The sequence below is a fragment of the Protomyctophum bolini genome (genome assembly GCF_963924005.1).
Source record: "Protomyctophum bolini genome assembly, chromosome: 16".
Lineage (NCBI taxonomy): Eukaryota > Metazoa > Chordata > Actinopteri > Myctophiformes > Myctophidae > Protomyctophum > Protomyctophum bolini.
The window spans coordinates 32834478-32853532 of record NC_137877.1 but is presented as its reverse complement, the minus strand read 5'-3'; the positions used below and the strand labels follow the sequence as shown (position 1 = coordinate 32853532).

General features: G+C 41.7%; 2 protein-coding genes across 4 annotated transcripts in view; both read left to right on the top strand.

Moving 5' to 3' along the window:
• LOC308330573 (rho GTPase-activating protein 6) overlaps nt 1–2104 on the top strand; it is a 38742-nt gene extending 36638 nt beyond the window's left edge. For both annotated transcript variants that reach the window (XM_080785498.1, XM_080785499.1), the window contains exon 13: nt 253–2104. In XM_080785498.1, the coding sequence (XP_080641624.1) occupies nt 253–815 (563 nt within the window). In that variant the 3' untranslated portion in view covers nt 816–2104. The remainder of the gene's footprint in view (nt 1–252) is intronic.
• Nucleotides 2105–9595: 7491 nt separating this feature from the next.
• mid1 (midline 1) overlaps nt 9596–19055 on the top strand; it is a 32049-nt gene continuing 22589 nt past the window's right edge. Inside the window, exon 1 of one of the 2 annotated variants that reach the window (XM_080786541.1) lies at nt 9596–9701. The gene's annotated coding sequence lies outside the window, so the exon portion shown is untranslated. Of the gene's footprint in view, nt 9702–18673; nt 18687–19055 lie in introns of those variants that run through there. The other variant, XM_080786544.1, reaches the window with a different exon arrangement.

Sequence of the window (19055 nt, the reverse complement as noted above, 5' to 3'; positions counted from 1 at the left end):
TGTTGCATCAGCAATCACTCAGCTCCATATATGGGCACAAAAGGGGCAAGGCCACTCAGCTCCATATATGGGCACAAAAGCGGCCAGTGATTTGTTTGTTGTGGACCTGGCCCCTTTTGTGCCCATATATGGAGCTATACGTCCAAAACCCAAATATGTACGAGCTGCGTTCGCTTCCCGCGTTTGCGCGTCTTACTCGTTGTAGATGGTAATGTAGAGATGGTAGGATAGTAAACGAATGGTCTTGCTCAGGTTCCCATGGCAATGTGTCGGAAAGTCAGTGCTATGGACGGTCAGAGGGGCTCAACAGGCACCAAAGTCACAGCAAGCTGTCTCTCGGGCGAGCCCAGACGTCGCCGGCAGTGTCAGGACAGCGGACTCACCTCCCGGTGACGCGCAGCAGCAGTACGCCCCAAGAACGGAGAGGAGGACAGCGCAAGTCAGATTCCTCGTTACTTCAGCGACTACACAGCCTATTCAGCTCGGAGGACATAGCGGAGAGGGAGAGACACCCGTACAGTGCTCCCCTCAAGGGCGGGACAGACCCTCAATACACCGAACCTCTCAGAGAGAGACGTATGTCTAACTCTAGCCCGTCCCTTGTCATGCACCAGCCCGGAGGTCTGAGCCCACAAGTCCCTGAACAGCCACTCCAGAGGAGCAGTCCCGCTTCCCAAACTGTGGACCCTGTGGCTGTGTCTGGGGCAGGAGAAAGGACTGGCCTTGACACTGATCAGTGCCAGAGTGAGAAGTGGCATATATGGCAACTGAGATCAACAGTTAATACAGATATCCTGACAGAAACTCTGGTGTGAGTGATGTACCCGTGACTCTATTTAAAGCACCATACTGACAGTCTGTCTTGTCCACAACTAACAGTATGCTTGACATTGCTGCCGACCATTTTCCAAAGCATACTGCCGTTTGTTTCATTTTGGAATAGTTACCAGATTTCACAGTTTTTACGCTACCAGCACAGTGGCCTTGTGGTTAGACTGTCCGCCCTGAGACTGCGATGTTGGGTGTTCGATCCCTGGCCGGGTCATACCAAAGACTTTAAAAATGGGACCCAATGACTCCCTGCGACATACTAGCGTCAATGTCCAGTGGTTGTACATCAAAGCTGCCTCACGCTGCAGAAACAGGAGATAGGCTCTGGCCTCATTGCTCGACTTACAGTTTTTACGGTGTAGAAGGTCTTTGACTTTGTCCATATTTCTTGTGGATGCTGCCAATAGGCCAAGGAAGTAAATCCCTGAATATGTTTCACATATTGTGAATTTATTTCTTTTTGTGTGTTTCACTTATTTTTTTTAATTCATAATCTAATATTTACCGTCATGAAATTCTCTGCTTCACTCACTGGCTGACCGTTAAGAAGTTGTTTGTTGTTTGAATTTAGTGTTTAAAACATGGCCTAGTTTTTATTTATTTTTATTTTTTATCAATTAACATTTCAACTCATTTTGACGTGTTGTGAGCTTGTCGGTCTTCTGTTTTCGGTGAAGAGATTTGGTGCGGAGGGAAACATTAAGGGGGGAACTATAGTCAATTGAGTGTATAGAGTTTAAGTTAAGCAGGTTCACTTTTGATACTGTATTGAAATGAAATGGAATACATTGGCTTCTTTGGAAAACAAAAGAACTACCTTATGCTTTGAAAAATGCCCTGGGCTAAATCTACCAGTCCACCAGGTATTTTAACTGCATCTGAGATTTGTCAACAGAAGGGAATGTCTCTTGTTTTTGTCTGTATTCATGCTACAGTAGGCCATGTTTATATCTCGTTCATGTACAGCAGTTTAACCATGGGACTTTACTCCTACTGTCTCCTAAATAACAACAAAAAACGTGCATAACAACAGGTATCTAACAAAAAGTATGATGTTGCATTGAATGTGTCCTCTAAATATATTTAACTTATTGGACTGCATACTGTACCCAAAGGAAGATTGACAACTAAGCCTTCAGTAGAATGTAACGTCTATGGTTTGTAGAACAATTGAATGTATACAGAGGTTATTGGTACAAAACCATTATGTTTTCCCTTCTTTACTGTATATCTACTGTATCCGAATGTAATGTTGGATAACGTCCTTACAAGTCAGCAGTCATTCAAAAGACATAAAACATTATAATCAGACTTTGATATTAATGGTTTTATGGTGTAGTTTGAAAGCCATGATTGAGCTATTGCCGAATCAGTAAACCTCGGTTGCATTTTGGTGTAGCAGCTCATCTTAGCAGACCTCATGAATATTGAATGTACATGTATATTGCATCATCTTCAAATGTCCAATGCAGCCACGCCCTCGTCTCTGGTCCCACTTGGAAGAAGCCGGCCTCTGAACATGGTCTGTACAGGGAGCAGGTGGAGGAGATTGTGTGTTCGGAAGTCTGCTCAGGATCGCCACACTCGCATGGTGCCGATAATCTGCCAAGGCCCACTTCTTCATAGACGATTTGAAGCAGCCGATCCCAGTACGTAGGCCTTTCAACAGAGTCCATTGTGCCATTTTAACCACTTTCAACAGAAAATAACAGATCTACAAGCTCACAAAATAACAGATCTACAGGCTCATGTGTCATGAAGTGACACTGCTATATTCAGCCATTATACTTTGTATGACGAAGTATATAGCTGGTTAACTAAACATTTTCAGAGGGCAAACTGGATGATACATCTTGAGTGTTATTCAGTGTAATACAGTCAGATGTAACTGATGATTGGATGATTGGAACAAAATTGGCTCAACTATTACATTTGAACCCACTTTGTGCTTTGTATGCTTGCTATGCAGGAATGGTTATGGTTTTTCAAAGACAGTAATCATTTCCTGCCATATTTTCTTCCAAAGGCATACAATGTGGCTTTTAATCTATTCATAAACAATGATATTGGCCTTTGATGGCCTCCACAGAGACAGGCTGTGTCTAATGTATTTAATCATTACATTACTGTTTGTGATGTCTTATTTCCTTAAGCTCGGCGACATCAGAATTTATTTGTTAAGCTTTGGCTTTCTTTTAAAACAAAGAGGAATCAATCAAGTAATTAATTGTATGATATTTTGCACAATTAATCTCCCTACATTTCTAATTCGAGAAACATTAATTTAAAAATTAGTTTTGGTTGGATGCACTTGGTGTGTTGAGATCAATGATGTGACATATTGTGAGCTTGTAGATCTGTTTTCGGTTTTCGACACTCATGGCGTATGCAGCATCCATTTTTTGCCGATCTATACAAGCATGAATTATGGAATACATTGGCTTCCTTGGAAAACAAAAGAACTACCTTATGCGTTGAAAAATGCCCTGGGCTAAATCTACCAGTCCACCAGGTATTTTAACTGCATCTGAGATATGTCAACAGATCGCATTGTGTTGTGACTAATTTGGCAAAACAATGGTGTACTGTAGAGGGAAAGCATCAGTCCAAGACCCAACTCAGGTCCAATTTACTGAGTCAAGAGAGTGTTTTCATGGTTAAGCTTTAGTCTTTCTTTGTGGTTTCAAACAGTAATGAAATGCAGGATGTTTATCTCTCTGACTTCCTATTAGACCCCATTCTACCTCCTCGAAGTTGACCACATCTCAGATCATTGCCAAATGTTCCAATAAATGACATCAGTAGGGTTTAATCAATAGGCCTAGTTATGTTTTAACCACATGAACCTAGCATTCCTATAGGCTGCATTTCTTAATTAACAAACAGTCTCCGAAAATAAAAGTAAATGTTTGGTGAAAATAGCTGCTGTACATGCTGTGTCACGTACAAGCTGCAGTAGAATGTCTATTTTCAGCAAAGACTTAAGAGAAAAAAGGAAAAGGAGTAAAAGTACAAACTCGCAGGAGATCCCCGTTAACAAAGTGGTTTAAGTGGTTGACTTTGACCCATTTTCTTCAAGTTAGTGGTTAACTTAAAGTCTGTGGTGTGTGTGCGGGGGGGGGGGGGGGGGGGGGGAGATAGATATTATTTATGGGGGAGATAGATATAAATATGTATGTTTAAATATGTATGTTGTATGTTTTGCCTGTTTGCAGGATTGCTACTGTGCATACCAGTATTCATTTCTAGTGTTGGTCTATGAAAGACTTACATTAAGACGATACCAGAACTGACCATTAGAGGGCAGCATGAGCTAAGGAATTGTGGCTGGAACGGTAAGAAAAGTCTCTTGCTAAATATTTTGTAAATAGCCAGGTGTCTTATGTGTCATACTCATAATTATCAGGCAAAAAGTCAGTGAAAAGTGCTGGATTGATCCTGTAGGCCTATAGGTGAAACAAATGCTAAAATAATTTTAAACTAAAATAACACCTAGCTGTTGCATCAGATTTCCAAAATGGGCACTTCTGTCATTTGTTGTATAGGTAGACCTACCCAATATTTTATTAAGAGATGATGATGATCATTATTATTGTTATGAATAACAGGAATCATTACATTACATTTGGGAAGTAAGTAACCTCTCCCACCGTGTTAACAAAACCCTCCTCGTGTTAGACAAAGTCAGGGGATTTCCTCAACACTGAGAAATGTGGTTAAACTTAGTGGGCCATATCTGGCTCTCTACTGTGTGGGCTGTGTAGCTTGTCTTAGGCCACCATACAGTTCGACTGTGACTAGACCAAGGAGACAGAACAGGATGTCTGGATGTGTTTTATAGGGAAGAACAGCCACAGAGCTGTTTACCTCCCCTTCTCCATCTGCACCACAGAACAGAGCCGACTGCCTAGTGCCTACACACACACACACACACACAAACTCCCCTTCTGCAATGTCCTTTCTACATACTGCAATGTAGAAATACTACGTTAAAAGTAAAAGTTCAAAATGTAGGCTACTTGAGTAAAAGTACAAAAGCAGTATCAAAATATACTTAAAGGAACAAAAGTAAAAGTGCTCATTTCACAAGTTTTCAAATGTATACAAATCCTTTAAATATAGCAGATCTACAAGCTCACAATGGGTCGCGTCGTGACACATTGTGAACTTGTAGACCGGCTATTTTAAATTGGCAAATATGTATAGGGCTGAAGTGTTGATGATTTAATCTACATAGTAACTATAGTAACTAAAGTTTTCAAATAATTGTAGTGCAGTAAAAGTACAATATTTGCCTCTGAGATGTAGTGGAGTAGAAGGAAAAGTACAGAACTTTTAAAATACTCCAGTAACGTAAAATATTCTGCTCAGTACCTAGTACGCACTCCCCTTCAACTTTCTAAGTGCTTTTGTGGGCCAGGCGTTTTCAGTATCCGCTTTCAACCCGACATCCCTATTTTGGGCATGTCCTTATAGGCGAAAATCAATCAAAAGATGTTCAAAGGAAAAACAAAACGGGAGCAAAAGTAGAAGATCGACAAGCTTACACCACTAAATGTGGCGCAGTGTGAGCTTGTAGATTGGCTATGATTGAAAAATGTAAATATAATGTAGGAATTTACTGTAGGAAGAACAGCCGCAATTTTTTCCCCACATCTTATCTGCACAACCCGGGCAGATGTAAGATCATCCCTTGGCAGTTATCTGCAGCAGTTCTCTTTATACTAGCATTGGTTCTCAAGGTGGGGTCTGGGGACGTCCAAGGGTTCTAGAGGGGGTTCCGTTGGGTTCCCTGCAGCAAAAATGGTATTTTCTGAAAATGTTGAAACAAAAATGTTTCAGTGTTGAACAAGATCTTTCCAAATCAATTTGGCTGTCCCGGACAATGTTTGAGAACCACTGCTCTGTACCATGAGGAGGACACTGGAAGGTCAAAGGTGAATAAATTGGACATTCTGTTTGGAACCAGGGAACACAGCACTAATAGAACTCATGCAGGCGATTTTTAAATATCTGATCAAAACATGAATATGGTGGGCCTGGCATTAATTTAACAAATACACAATTATGCATATTCATACTTAATCCATCAGGATTAAAGTCTTTAATACCACTTGTTCCCTCAGCAGTCCTGGAGTCTTGGCTAGTAGGCTAGTAGGCAGGCAGATAGGAAAGGGCAGTGACATGGGAGGTAATTAAAATGGTGATAATACCCAACTATATTATAATGTGCAGGGTGACAGGTGTGATGAAAGGACTGAGAGAGTGATATGCTTGCATTGCTTGGTCACCTCTGTGACTTTGTATTCGTATGGGGTTATATGGCAGTCAACCAATCAGCGTAAGCTAAAGCTGTATCTACTTTAGGGGGTATTTGTCATCTGACCAATGGGTTAACCTGCAACCTTGCTGCTTAGAGGGCAGGCAGCATCATATCATAGGATGCATATGATAGGATGCAGTCTCTCTCTCTCTCTCTCTCTCTCTCTCTCTCTCTATCTACCTAAAAAATGATAAACATGGCATTTTTTCCTTGCTGAAGCTTACCCAACTGGGTAAGCTTCAGCACGGACAAAATGCCATGGTGATAATAATCACTACAGTACACATTTTTACACAAATACCAAATGTAATCAAATTAAATTTGACTACAAAGATGATTAAGTAATTAAATACACATTCTAAACATGTGTATTTACTATCCTAAAATAACAGTCTTGTCTTACTATGCTATTTTACTCGAGATCTAATTCCAAATATTTTTTATTAAATTGAAATATATTTGCAGATGTATTGTCATTTGGGAGTTTGTTCCTTCCTGTGTGAAGAAGCGAGCTTCTCCCATGTTTACTTTTTCTATGCTGTATTATTAAATTAAACACACCAGCCCTTGTATTCAAACCGTGAGATCACATTGAAAGTTGATTATTTTCTTTCAGCTTTCATCATATCAAGATGTTGCAATTACTGCAACAGTAGCCTACTGCAAGGCCTGCATTTTCATTTTAGAATCTAGTCAAAGCCCATGGAAGTTAGGGCTATGGTGAATTTGTATTGTAAAATAACATGACAAGACTGAAAACAATAGGTTATGTATGTATTTATTTCAATAGTCAGACCTAATATATTGAAAGTTACTTTCCTGACTGCTTAGACCAGTGGTTCCCAAATTATTTTGGGGGGTCCCCAGTTGATAAGCTTAATGTGCAACATTGTGTTCTCACTCAACAGTATATAAACCAACATACTGTAGTGTACAGGATATCTGCACATTTCTGTGACAATCTAATTACTTTTAAGACCTTTTTAATGTGCAATGCTTTGTGAGCTACTAGTTTGGCTATTTCCGTAATATTTATCTGTGGAACCGTGACAAACTAAATGTAAATGCCTACCATTCCAAGTGCTTCTCGGGTGTGGGGTTCCCAGTTCAAATATGATTATTTTGTGAGGTTGCGGCCTGAAAGGTTTTGGGAAACCTTGGCTTGGACAATCCCGCCTGTGCACTTTCCTTTGAAGTCTTCTTTGGGATTGGCAAAACACACATGCCTGGTCGCCAGTGCTGACAGACATGTCGTCCTTGTGTGTGCCAGGATCACAACACTAGCACCATGGGTGCACCAGCCCACACAGTCTCATTTCATTTAGCCCATCTGTTGTGCCTCATGCTCCGCTTTGGCCCAGATATGATTGATTAGCCATTTCCAAATGTGGGCCATATCATCCTCAGAAAAACAACATTCAGTTAACAGAGCCCATCTAATCGTGTGCGTGCGTGTGTGCGTGGCATGCATGCGCATGCATGTGAGTGTCCTGTACATATTTGTGCATCAAACTGCCCATGCTATAGCATATATTTATTTTCTTTGCTGTAGCTTTTCATGATCCCTTGTTTAAATCATCTGTCCTTGAATCTTTGTGGTGAAGCACTATCGCTCAATTGGGAGGCAGAGGCTTTGGAGTGGGTGGGACAGGGGATCAATTTGGGTCAACCTCAATATGTCCATGTTTTGACAGCCAGGGCTGTCCAGTGAAAGATTAGTTGTTTAGCAGAATGTTGTATTTCGCAGTGTAATTCATGAATCATGAGTCACCAAAAGGCAGTTCTCGGCAGACTGTTTTGTACAGCCTTCCAACTTCTCAACAATCAGGGAATTACTGCAACAAATTCCGCCCTCTTCACACCATCTGATTTTGTGCAGCACGCAGATGTTTTCCCCCGGAGCCACTTGCTAACAAAGTTGTTTCTAAGTGACAGCTTTGAACAGACCCTGCTTGTCACTATAAACTCTAATTAAAATGTATGTTAGTATCTACGTTAAAATGATTTCACGAGCCCGGTGGAATTAGCCATCCAATCTGCAAGCCTAATGTTTATTCATAGTTCCATGCAATTGTTTTGTAAATGGTTTTGAGCCCTCAATGACATAATTATGTATCTTCAGTGGTGTTGAGGAAGATCGTCAAGTTTAAGCATGCCCTTTTTGCAGCTGGTATTGTATAAGACTGTAAGACTGTTTACATGGTTCACATAATGCTATATTATTATTGGATTAGGTGGCCAGTTGTACTTGCACACCTGTAATATGGTATTTAGATCAAAACTGCACATGCAACATTTTGTAAAAGCGGTAAAACTATCATGAAAGAGAACGTTAACGTTTTTCCAGTTAGTATTGTTGGAGGGTTGCAGCTCTTTGGAACGTGCTGTAGGCAAAGATACATTTGACGTCATTCCCTCATTTGAAGACTTGATCAGAAAAGGAACCCATGCTCAGACAAAGTAGGACACGTATAGCACTAGATTCTGCTCCGAACATATAATCATGCGTTTTATGCATCAAAAAGACAAACTCAAAGTGTGAGCAGGCAATAATTAAGCCAAAGATGTGCTCAGGTAATAAGCAGTAATTTTATTTCATTGGAAGACTTAAACTGGTAGGGTGGGGGGGGGGGGGTCTCCTCAAGGATTGAGTGGATGTGAAAGAAAATGCAGAAACCCTGCCTTCATTCCACATCTGGGACGTACACTCCAGACCCTCAAAATGCCATGATCTCACCGTTGTTACAGTGGAATCTTGTGTTTTCAAACACTATTGTATTCCGCAGGGTGATGTGTCATTAGTGTGGAGAAATCCAATTCTCCCTTGTTTGATAGCTATGTCTTTTTATTCTGTTCTCTCTCTCTCTGTTTTGGCCCACTGTCTGCTGTGGATCCGTCTGCCTTATTTATCAATCTCTGCTCTGATAACCCAATCGAGCTGCCCTAGGCCATGTGTGAAAAACTGACAGGAGGAGAGACAATTCATCCCTATTATCAGGAGCTGACTTTCAATATGTTGTTGCTAAATCCTGCAACAGACACCTGCGTAGCAGCGTAAACATTTATTTTTCCCCCCACCTCTTTATTCACCAGGTTACTCTGTAATAACACTATACAACACCAATCAGTTAAGCTCTAGCTTCTTCCATTACAGGTTGATTTTAATGATATTGTGTGGGGAATTAAGGGTGCCCTCCCCTATAATATATGCTCTCCTCCACAGTACAGAAGGAGCAACCCCCCCCCCCCTCATCCCCCACTCCTGCACCAACACAGAGTTGAATCTTCCCTGCTGTCAGCCCACTGAGCTCCTGTGTGAACCTGCAGGGCAGTGTGTGTCAATGAGGTATGCGTGTGTACACACCCTGATGCAGGGGGAGTGTGCAAGCAGACAGAACACCGTCAACCTCCTGTCTCCTGTCTGACTCTCTCTTCTTTTCTTTTCCCAAGGGGGGAAATGAACGAAACCATCATCTGCCCCAGCAAGCCACTTTAGCCAACCATTTACCAGGGAGAGACACTCACCACAACAGCCATGGGGAAGCAGGTAAGACCTGAGAAAGGAGAAAAAACTCACTCTGGAACTTGTTTGTTGCACTGAACTGAATGATTCAATTTAATCAGTAGCAAATCTTAAGACCTTATAATCACTAGAGTGCTCAGTGGCCAAGTGTCTGTTCATCTCACACTCTGCGTCTCACTTTACGGTCTGGAGGGTGCCAGCTCCGTTGTGTCAAGTCAAGATAATGTGATTGGGGATTACATAAATCTTCGGCATTAAAATTCAAGGGCCTCTGCCATCCCAAATAAAATATGAATCTTCTTGATTTTTTTTCTTTCTTTCTATTCAACTGTTGTTGTGACTATGTTACATAGCACTTGTATTTGCTTTGCCCTCACATACACAGAATATATGTATGTGCGCCTACAGTATATACGCTATTCTATTATGTTATGGTATGCATGGACACTCACAGTTACAGGTGTGCATACTGATGCACTTACAGCACTCAACAAAATATAATGCATGCAGTGAAAGGATATGTACAATATAAGGTTTCGTGTTTGTATGTGAGCCGTGAGAATTTTCCCCATTGAGATGAGGAACGGCAAAAAGAAAACAAGTCAAGTCTTGTTTTCACATGCATCATATCTGCAGTCAGGTCCAGTGAGACTCTATTCAGAAACATCAGTACTAATAAAACACTAATGAAACTGCTCCCCAAACAATTTACTATTTGTGGGGGTGGAGGTCGGTTACCCACATATTTGTATGGACGATACTCCTTCAATACAGTGAACCAGAGGGGTTTCTGTTTCATGTCTTTTCACAGGAAAACATATGATTTTCAATGAGCACCGGTGCTTTCCTCTTAGCCTTGTTTTGGTGGGAGCTTAAAATGTGCCATGTTATTCTAAGAAAGGACAGAACGTGTATCTGTGCCAAATAGTTGTGGAAGTGGAACTCTGGTGAATTCATTTTGGTTTTGCAGTGTTTTCCCTTATGCTCAGCAAGCATCTGGTACTGCTCTGAAATGCCTTCCTCGCTTCAGCTTCAGGAGACAGAATCCTTCGTTATTTGATTTTTTTTTCTTTTCTTGTCTTTTTTCGCTCAGCATTAATCGTTTGCGGCCCTGGTATTGAATGTTGTTCAACATTCCATTGCGTGAACTGGCCAGAGTCAGAGAAAGCATGTCTTATGAATATGCTATTACTTTTCTTAGAGGCTGAGGATGTGATTTATCTTTATCCAGAGTCTATCTTGTTCTCTCTCTCACCTCCTCCATGGCTTTTGTTCTTGCTCTTGCTCTCTTCCTGTTTATAAACAGCGCGGCCTCCTTCGCAGGTCAGTGATGCCAGCACGAATAGCAGCTGTTAGTTGTCTGTGACTCGTTGTTGTGACAGGGCAGGGCAAGAGACTGAGTTGGATGAAATGCTAGTGTGAAAGTGGAAAGACTGGTGTGTGTGTGTGTGTGTGTGTGTGTGTGTGTGTGTGTGTGTGTGTGTGTGTGTGTGTGTGTGTGTGTGTGTGTGTGTGTGTGTGTGTGTGTGTGTGTGTGTGTGTGTGTGTGTGTGTGTGTGTGTGTGTCTGTCTATCCATGGATGAATTTCTTTCTGTGTGCAAGCTTATGTATGAGAGGAAAGGGGAGCTAAGCTATGTTGTGTATATGAATATTCTAAGGAACTCTGCAGTATCTTGTTCCTTAAGTTGGAGACAAACGGTCTTTGCAAAAGTAACTGTATAATCTATTTCTGAACTCCAGAGAATCCTTGTTAGAAGCCAAGTTTGGGGGGGAAAGTGTCCCACACTGCCTTGATGGAATGTTTGGTTGACTTGGAGATGAAGTGAAAGTGAAGATATATTGAGCCGGGCTAAGTTGAACCAGAGCAGTGAAGCTCAGAATACAGTCGGAACTCGGAAAGCTGATCGCATTGACTGTCCTTCAACCCTTCTTGGTGTCTGTACTGCGGTGGAGGCAGACCTTCAGGGTGGATGTATTTTGTGCACTGACCAGAGTCCTATATCTCTGACAGTGTTTTCAAAACTTCTTCAAAATTAGATGATGATCTACATGAGCTACAGATCTATGATCTATTCTACAAGCTCACACAACGTGTCGCACCGCGACACGTTGCTTGTAGATCGGCTATGTTCAAATATAAAAAGAGGTGATTATAGCCACTTACAGTAAGTGGTTAACCACTCAAACCCTGCAGTACAGTATATACTCACTTCATTCCCAGGGTGCCCAGGGTTCTATTCTTCTTGTTCTTCTCCCTTTTTCTCTCGACACCAAATCTCTAGCTCTAGCTGATCTACAAGTGGCCGAATGTTTGCCTGTTTTCGCCGAATGTTCAGGTACAGTATAATGACATGCCCAGAATAGGAACACTAGAGAGTGCATGTGGTGAAACTTCCGACTCCTGCTAATTAACAACAGTGTCTAAAGGGAAGGACTTGACCTGGGTGGATGGAGGTTTTTATATGCCTGAATACACAGCGGCAGGATTCTAACAGCTGTCCTCCTGCCTTGGGCGCTGACTGGCTGCCTCCCTGGACATATAGGACGAGTCACACCGCAGCAGATGTGCTCATACCCCCCAGCTAGTCTTGGTTTATGCAGCAGTCTTTGTGTTTCAGACTGCAGGAGTGAGAAATGGTGTAGCCCTGTGTGTGCAGCCACACCACCATAATGGGCCGCACTGTCTTTGTGCCGGATAATAAACCTTTTTCACTCTCTTCGCTGTGTGGAAGTGGAAGTCTTTAAATGCTGCTGCTACTTGTGAAAGACAAAGAGAGATTTGGGACAGGGAGACAGCAACGGGGGCTATTGGGTAACGGTTTCACTTATGTCATCTGATTAAAAGAGTCCAGGTTTAATGAGGGGAGATTCTCAATGAAGACATAAAACTAGCGTTCTAAGGGGCCAAGAGAATCCCAGAGGCTGGAAACAATTACAGACTTCTCCAAGCAGTAAAGAATGTGGCAGGCTCTGCCACAGTCTTTCAAAAGAGGGATACTTTTTTCTTCTTCTTCTTTTTTTTCAGGAAAAAAATAAAAGCCAAGACTTTCTGACTATGTGCTGTGGTGGGGACTAAACATAACACATGACCTTACTTTCCCGAAAACTCCTTCACTGTTTTCCCTTGTTTAAATGAGAACCTCTCTGACAATACAGTATGTCATTGTGTTGCCTGTCAACCACAAGGGAAACGTGTTCCTCCCGTTAAATGATTTATGGCTGTTTGACATTGACATGGACTGGTATTTAAATGTTTATTGAAGCCTTCACAAACTTCCGTTTTAGACTTTTAGTCATAGTTAGCAGTCGTCTTCATTTAGGTAGGCAGGCATCTTCATTTAACACAGTCAGTCATAAACCTGTTGTGATTCAGAACAACACCCAAAGGAATCTCCTTGCTCTCTCCACATGTCCACAAATTCACCCTCAGTGTTCTTTTATTGAAACTCTAAGAGTGTACACATCAAATTAGGATCCATTTTGGTCACATTTGTACACTCTCAGAGTGGCAAATGAATCAATGACCTGCAATCAGTAATCATGGGTCTGGTGTTTAAAATCCTGTACCTGTCAAACTACTTCTAGAGACTAGAGTGAGCCCATGGGCACAACACCCCCAGAAGGAGTTCCTGCCCTATACCAATAGCAATGAAATGTCTTGATTCCCCATCAAAATGTAAAACTCACGTAAAACATGGCTGTCCTCAAATACATTTTGGACTTTTTCTCCTACTACTGTAACTTGCCCCCCAGAGAGTCAAACTTACTCCCTCAGCGAGCTCCACAGAAGAACCCTCCCCCTCCCGTACTGATACTGTTTATTAATAAAGTTTCTAAAAAAGCAGGTGTTAGTGACGGTGTAAATAGTACAGTATAATATGTCACCATAGTAACAACATGTAATACATACAATGAATTGCTCATGTGTCTTACTTAAGTACAGTTCAGGTTAACATTTTAATTATCTCACCTGCGGAATCCACCTATGCCGCAGTATGGAAATCCCTGTCTTTCAGTTTAACTGCACAGTAAAACTACTAAATACTCAGGGTTAGTTTAACTCAAAGGTGAACCTAAATGGACTTATATACAGCACATTTAAAGAGGATTTTACCGTGTGTAAAAATAATATATTATAAATAATAATATATCCATGAATTAAACTCTACCAGTTGAGGTCATGGCCTTTGCTTGTGTGCTGGAGAGGAGTGTTAGGCTGGCAACCAGTGCTGTTTTGCTGGGAAGGTCATGACCGCGGAGCCAATAAATCACTGGTATGCTAAATGATTTCCAGGTCATTGCCTACTATGATCCTATGCTATGCCCGCTAAATATAAACATTGTTATGGATGTGGACCTTGGGCCATGTGCTGTTGTGTTCTATATATGCATTCTGGTCGAATTCAAATTAATTGATATAGTACATTTCACACGCGAGGAGTAGACATAGTAATAGATAAATAAATAGGGAAACATCAAACATGATAAAAACATATAGAGAATTCTATAGAGCATTCTAGAGAATTATATAGAGCAGGACCATAATGGACCATAATTGGAAAACTATTGATGAGCAATTAAAACTGTATATCAAAAAGTGATAGAGGTTTTTCTTTCTTTTTCCTTTTCTTTTTTAATGGAAACGGAACAGAGTCTTATTGTTAGATTTTTTTTTTTTTTTAAATAAAGTTTGCCTTGGGGAAGACTACACACTGTGGTTATTTGAATTGGTTGAGGCGCTGTAGCACCGCCGCTGCTATACAAAGAAGCTGTTAAGTCCCTGTACTGGTTCTTTAGGTTAATTTAGGCTCTAATGGTTCTACAGTATATATCACCATTTGACATAGGTGCTGTGTACATTACATTGTGGAACCTACATGATGGTGCTACAGCACCAAAAGAGGTTCCCTATGGTTATGAGCCAAAGAACAACTTTAGCTCAATATCACCTTTTTAGTTTGGCGTACACGTATCATGCTGATAGAGTGGCAAAGTCATTAAAATCTTGAACATTGGCAATGGTTCTGCTCCACACCTGTTCATAAGCTAAATTAACTTGAGCTGCCAAAATGAGCAGCAGTTTTTAAATATGGGGAGGGGGGGGGATGCGCAATGTTTAAATCTGTGTATGCACTCAACATGATGCTCTTGTCACAGCATATCCTACATGGCTGAATATAATGAATATTCAGCCCATGCCTGCGAGCATCCAAAAGCACTGTGTGACATGCAGGCTCATGCCTGTTCTCGTTCCGATTTAGTTTCTGACAGCTTATGGACAAATAGGCCCAAGATAAAGCAACCATCATGCCAACGTGTCTGTTGTGCTCTGCCCTCCACAGTTATATGGCGTAAATTCTGTTCATCAACGTTTGCTTAATTGCACACAGCCTCTATCTGTGAAGATGTATTGGTCGCCGTATTGGAGTCAGCCATGCTGCAGAGCCCTGGAGACTGACCCCATCTGTTCGCGGCCTGGTTATTACGCATACGTAGTCTCAGTCTCATCACAGCGTGGTCCCCGGGAGGTTCCTACCCCACCCCCTTTGTCTCCCCCGTTCGCAATGTCTTTGTCTTATGGTTGGAGAGAGGGGGAGCCAGGGGCAAGAGCGCAACCTCAGAGAGAGGGGGGTTGGGGTGCCAACCAGGCCCAAGAGCGCAGCCCAAGCATTAATGGATGCATCATCCATGAAATAACCCAGTGGAAGTGGCGCTTCCCGGGCATGTTTTACGCTCGCGTGAGCATACGGCTGGGGCAGTGGCAGGGCGGGGAGCCCTAGAAATGAGGGAGGGAGGGCAGAAACAGACTAGCAAGGTTGCTATGTTTTGTTTGGACCTCCCTTCATGTTCCAGTGACTAAAAAGTGCTGAGCGGTCAACGTTGCATCTTCCTTCTGTGTGTGTGAGAGAGGACCACCCTGGACCACCACACCATGTGAGTTATTCTTTGCCTGCTGAATCAATTGCAAAAGTGGTAATGATCTGTCTTTCCGGGCATTTCTTCAAGGGTTATTCTGAACATATCCCATTTGTTCCTCATGCGAAGCAAAGGTGACACATGCATGGTAATGTCCAGTTTGCAAAATGTGCAGAATAGTTTTTATGCTGCATGATGTACATTTGGACTCTTTTCACCTCATCTTGATGCACAATGAGAGGGAAATGGATTTCTGGAGTATAGTGATGAACCAATTCAAATGGGAAATTGTAAATTATATCTGAACTTTGAGGTGTGTTCACAGCTTAAAGCTTATTTAGGATTCTTGACTTTTTTTTTTTTAAACTTGACAATTTTTGAAAATCTTTGAAAAAGAAGAGTTACCGCTTGCCAATGGCTGAGTGTGCTAGTGCAGTCCCTTTGACACATCTTTTTTCTCTCTTACCCACATGGTTAAAAGTCTGTAATATAAGATTCGAGGACATATTTAGTTCCAACTCCTTATCTCTTTTTTCAGGAGGGCCTTGCTGAGCCTTTTCAGTTCCTTTTCCAATTAACGCAGCTTGACGTGCAGAGCACCATAAACGAGATTGCTTCTGGCTACAAACAGCTGTAGGCTATTTAGTAATGTATGGATTAATATTTGTGTGCTGGTAATAATTGTTTTCCACTGCATACTGTGTGCTGTGAGTGATTGATAACTAAGTGAATGTATGTATAATGAAAGTATGTAGAGTATAATACAGCTTATTTTTATGGAAGGATTTTCCTGGGATTACATGGAGCAACATTAACTTCTTGTTAATTATTGTGACAATTTATTGTTGTCACAATAAGCTCCCAAATCTAAACTTTTAATTTTGTACCATCAAGTATCCAGCCTTTATTCCAGCCTTAAATTGGCTTTAATGCCATCGAGTTATAGCTTACATACTACAGCAGATATTATTATTCCAGTCTATAGATCCTATTATTTGCATTTTAATCAGATGGAACATACCTTTTATTTATTTATATATATATATATATATATATATATATATATATATATATATATATATATATATATATATATATATATATATATACGGAACCACTTCCCAATATGCTTATTTCAGCTCTGCAGGGGCGTGAACTTGGTGCAGTGAGCAATATTCACCAAAATAATAGGCACTGCCCTCAAATAACCCTGGACTATTCAGCATTAGACTGGAAGTGGAATGTGTGTATAATATACTGTATGATTTCCCTGACTGGAAATCAATCTCCTCCTGACAGAACAGGACCCCCACTCCCCCAACCCTTCCAGTGTTCCTGTCGATAGCTTTGAAAATGCAATTGAGAGAGAAATCAAATGGAAATGGGTAATAATACTATACTGGACCTATTGCATCAGAAATATAGTAGCAGTTCATATGTATGTGGGTGAAATATGCATTATGTATGTGTGTGTGTGTGTGTGTGTGTGTGTGTGTGTGTGTGTGTGTGTGTGTGTGTGTGTGTGTGTGTGTGTGTGTGTGCGCGTGTGCGTGTGCGTGTGCGTGTGCGTGCGTGCGTGTTAGCGTGAGAGAGAGAGTGTGTGCATGAGTGAGTCCTACATATTTTTTAAATTAGGGCAATTGATGCATGCTATATGATACATACATCCAGACTGTCATTTCTATAGGTCTTCTATGGCAGCTCCAACTGCTGGAGAAAGTGCCAAGCAATGGAATAAGCCTTACATGACACACTTATACCATGTCTGTTGTCTCTGCCTACTGTACTGTATGTCTGGCTATAGGATGGTAGCTTGAAGCTACAGTGGTGTGACACACCGAAAAAAGCAGATCTACAAGCTCACAATAGCATTAAAGATGTGGAACGTTGTGAGATTGTAGGTGGGCTGTTTTTGCTGTGGGACACTGCAGTACAACAGAGTATAATTTCGGCACACTATTTATCACTAGTGTGACTGTGTCGCTCAACAAAAATAACCGAATTTCAACAAAAACGTTGAAAATCAGTTACAGTGTTTTCAGCAAGTATAAATTAGGCTAGGTTTTGTCTGGGTTTTGTCAGGGTCACTGGAAGCAGAATGACCCCTCGCGGGACTGTTCACAGTGTCTTTTGTTGACAAATTGCTGTGCCTTTTGTCAAAAAGGCAACAAACCAGCCCTTAGAGAAGCTCCCGGGGAATATTGAGGGAAGTTGGGAACCGGTGAGTGACAGCCAGCAGTAGGCCTGAGTGAGAAACAAGTAGCCTTTGAAGATGTTGCAGGGAGGTGGGGGGGGCACGGCTTGGCTGTGAAAAGATGAGAGTGGCATTTGGCTCAAGTGCCAAGATGCACCATGCGGCTGTTTCACTCTACCATGGCAACGGAAGCTTTAGACTTGCCTCTCCGTCCCCTACCGAGGGCCCGAACTGTACAGAGCTGCCGTGAGAAACAGACCCACTGATGTAAGGAAGGCAGTCAGTGCAAAACAATCATTTATTTTGTTTCCTTTACCTTATGTGCGATACATTTTAATTCTGTAGATGTTGATGTCTGTGTCGCCGTTGACCAATCTGGCTTAATTTCCTGGCTTTATTTCCTACTGTCATGCTAATTGACAAATTCATGATCAACATTGCACGTTAGCTCAGCTGAGCCCACCCCCAAGCATCCCCCAATTCATCATGTTGTAGGCCACCCCTGTTCCCTAATGGCCAATCAGGCAACCAAAAGCACCCTCTCTACCTCATCATCAGGTCTTGATTGACAGCCTCCCACAGGAGGAAGGAGGGGTGCTTTGGGGGGTTATTTACTTCCCATGTTCTCAAGGGACTAAGTTAATGATCCCAGCCAACCAAACGGCACAAAGAGTGAAAAGCCTGCTTGAGACATTTGGAGCGGATTCGGCTTCCTTTAGAGGGGATTAGAGGAGAAGTGGCTTTGTCAGGAGAATTTCAGAGATAGCAGAGGAGTAGCAGAGACGAGGAGGAGAAGTCAGAGAAATAGAGAGGCTTCCTGGAGCAAGCTTGGTGTTGTCTGCGGAATTCCCGTCTCAAGCCGTCAGCTCTGTCTTCATCTATCACCCAGGCTGGGGAGGTAAGGGATAAGCCCACGGATCTGTCTTCCAATAGGTGACATTCAGCACAGCTGTCTAATTTTGAAGTCTGTGCTTTACCCTGAACTCAACTTAGAGAGGTCATTTATTTGCAGTGGAGAAAAATACTTTTTATGTATACAGTGTATACCGTACATATAGGGTATATACACAGTATATATCGTTGCTGTCCGGAAGGAAAAAAAACAACTACATTTTTTATGTTTTTTGTTGTTGTTGTTAAAAAGCGCTTGGACAAAACCCTCCTAACTCCACTTGAGCTGGATATTGTTTCATTTCCTAAAATATTTTCATTTTGGAGTTGGGTGGTTTCTTCCATATATACTGTATACACACACGCGTGTGGAGTG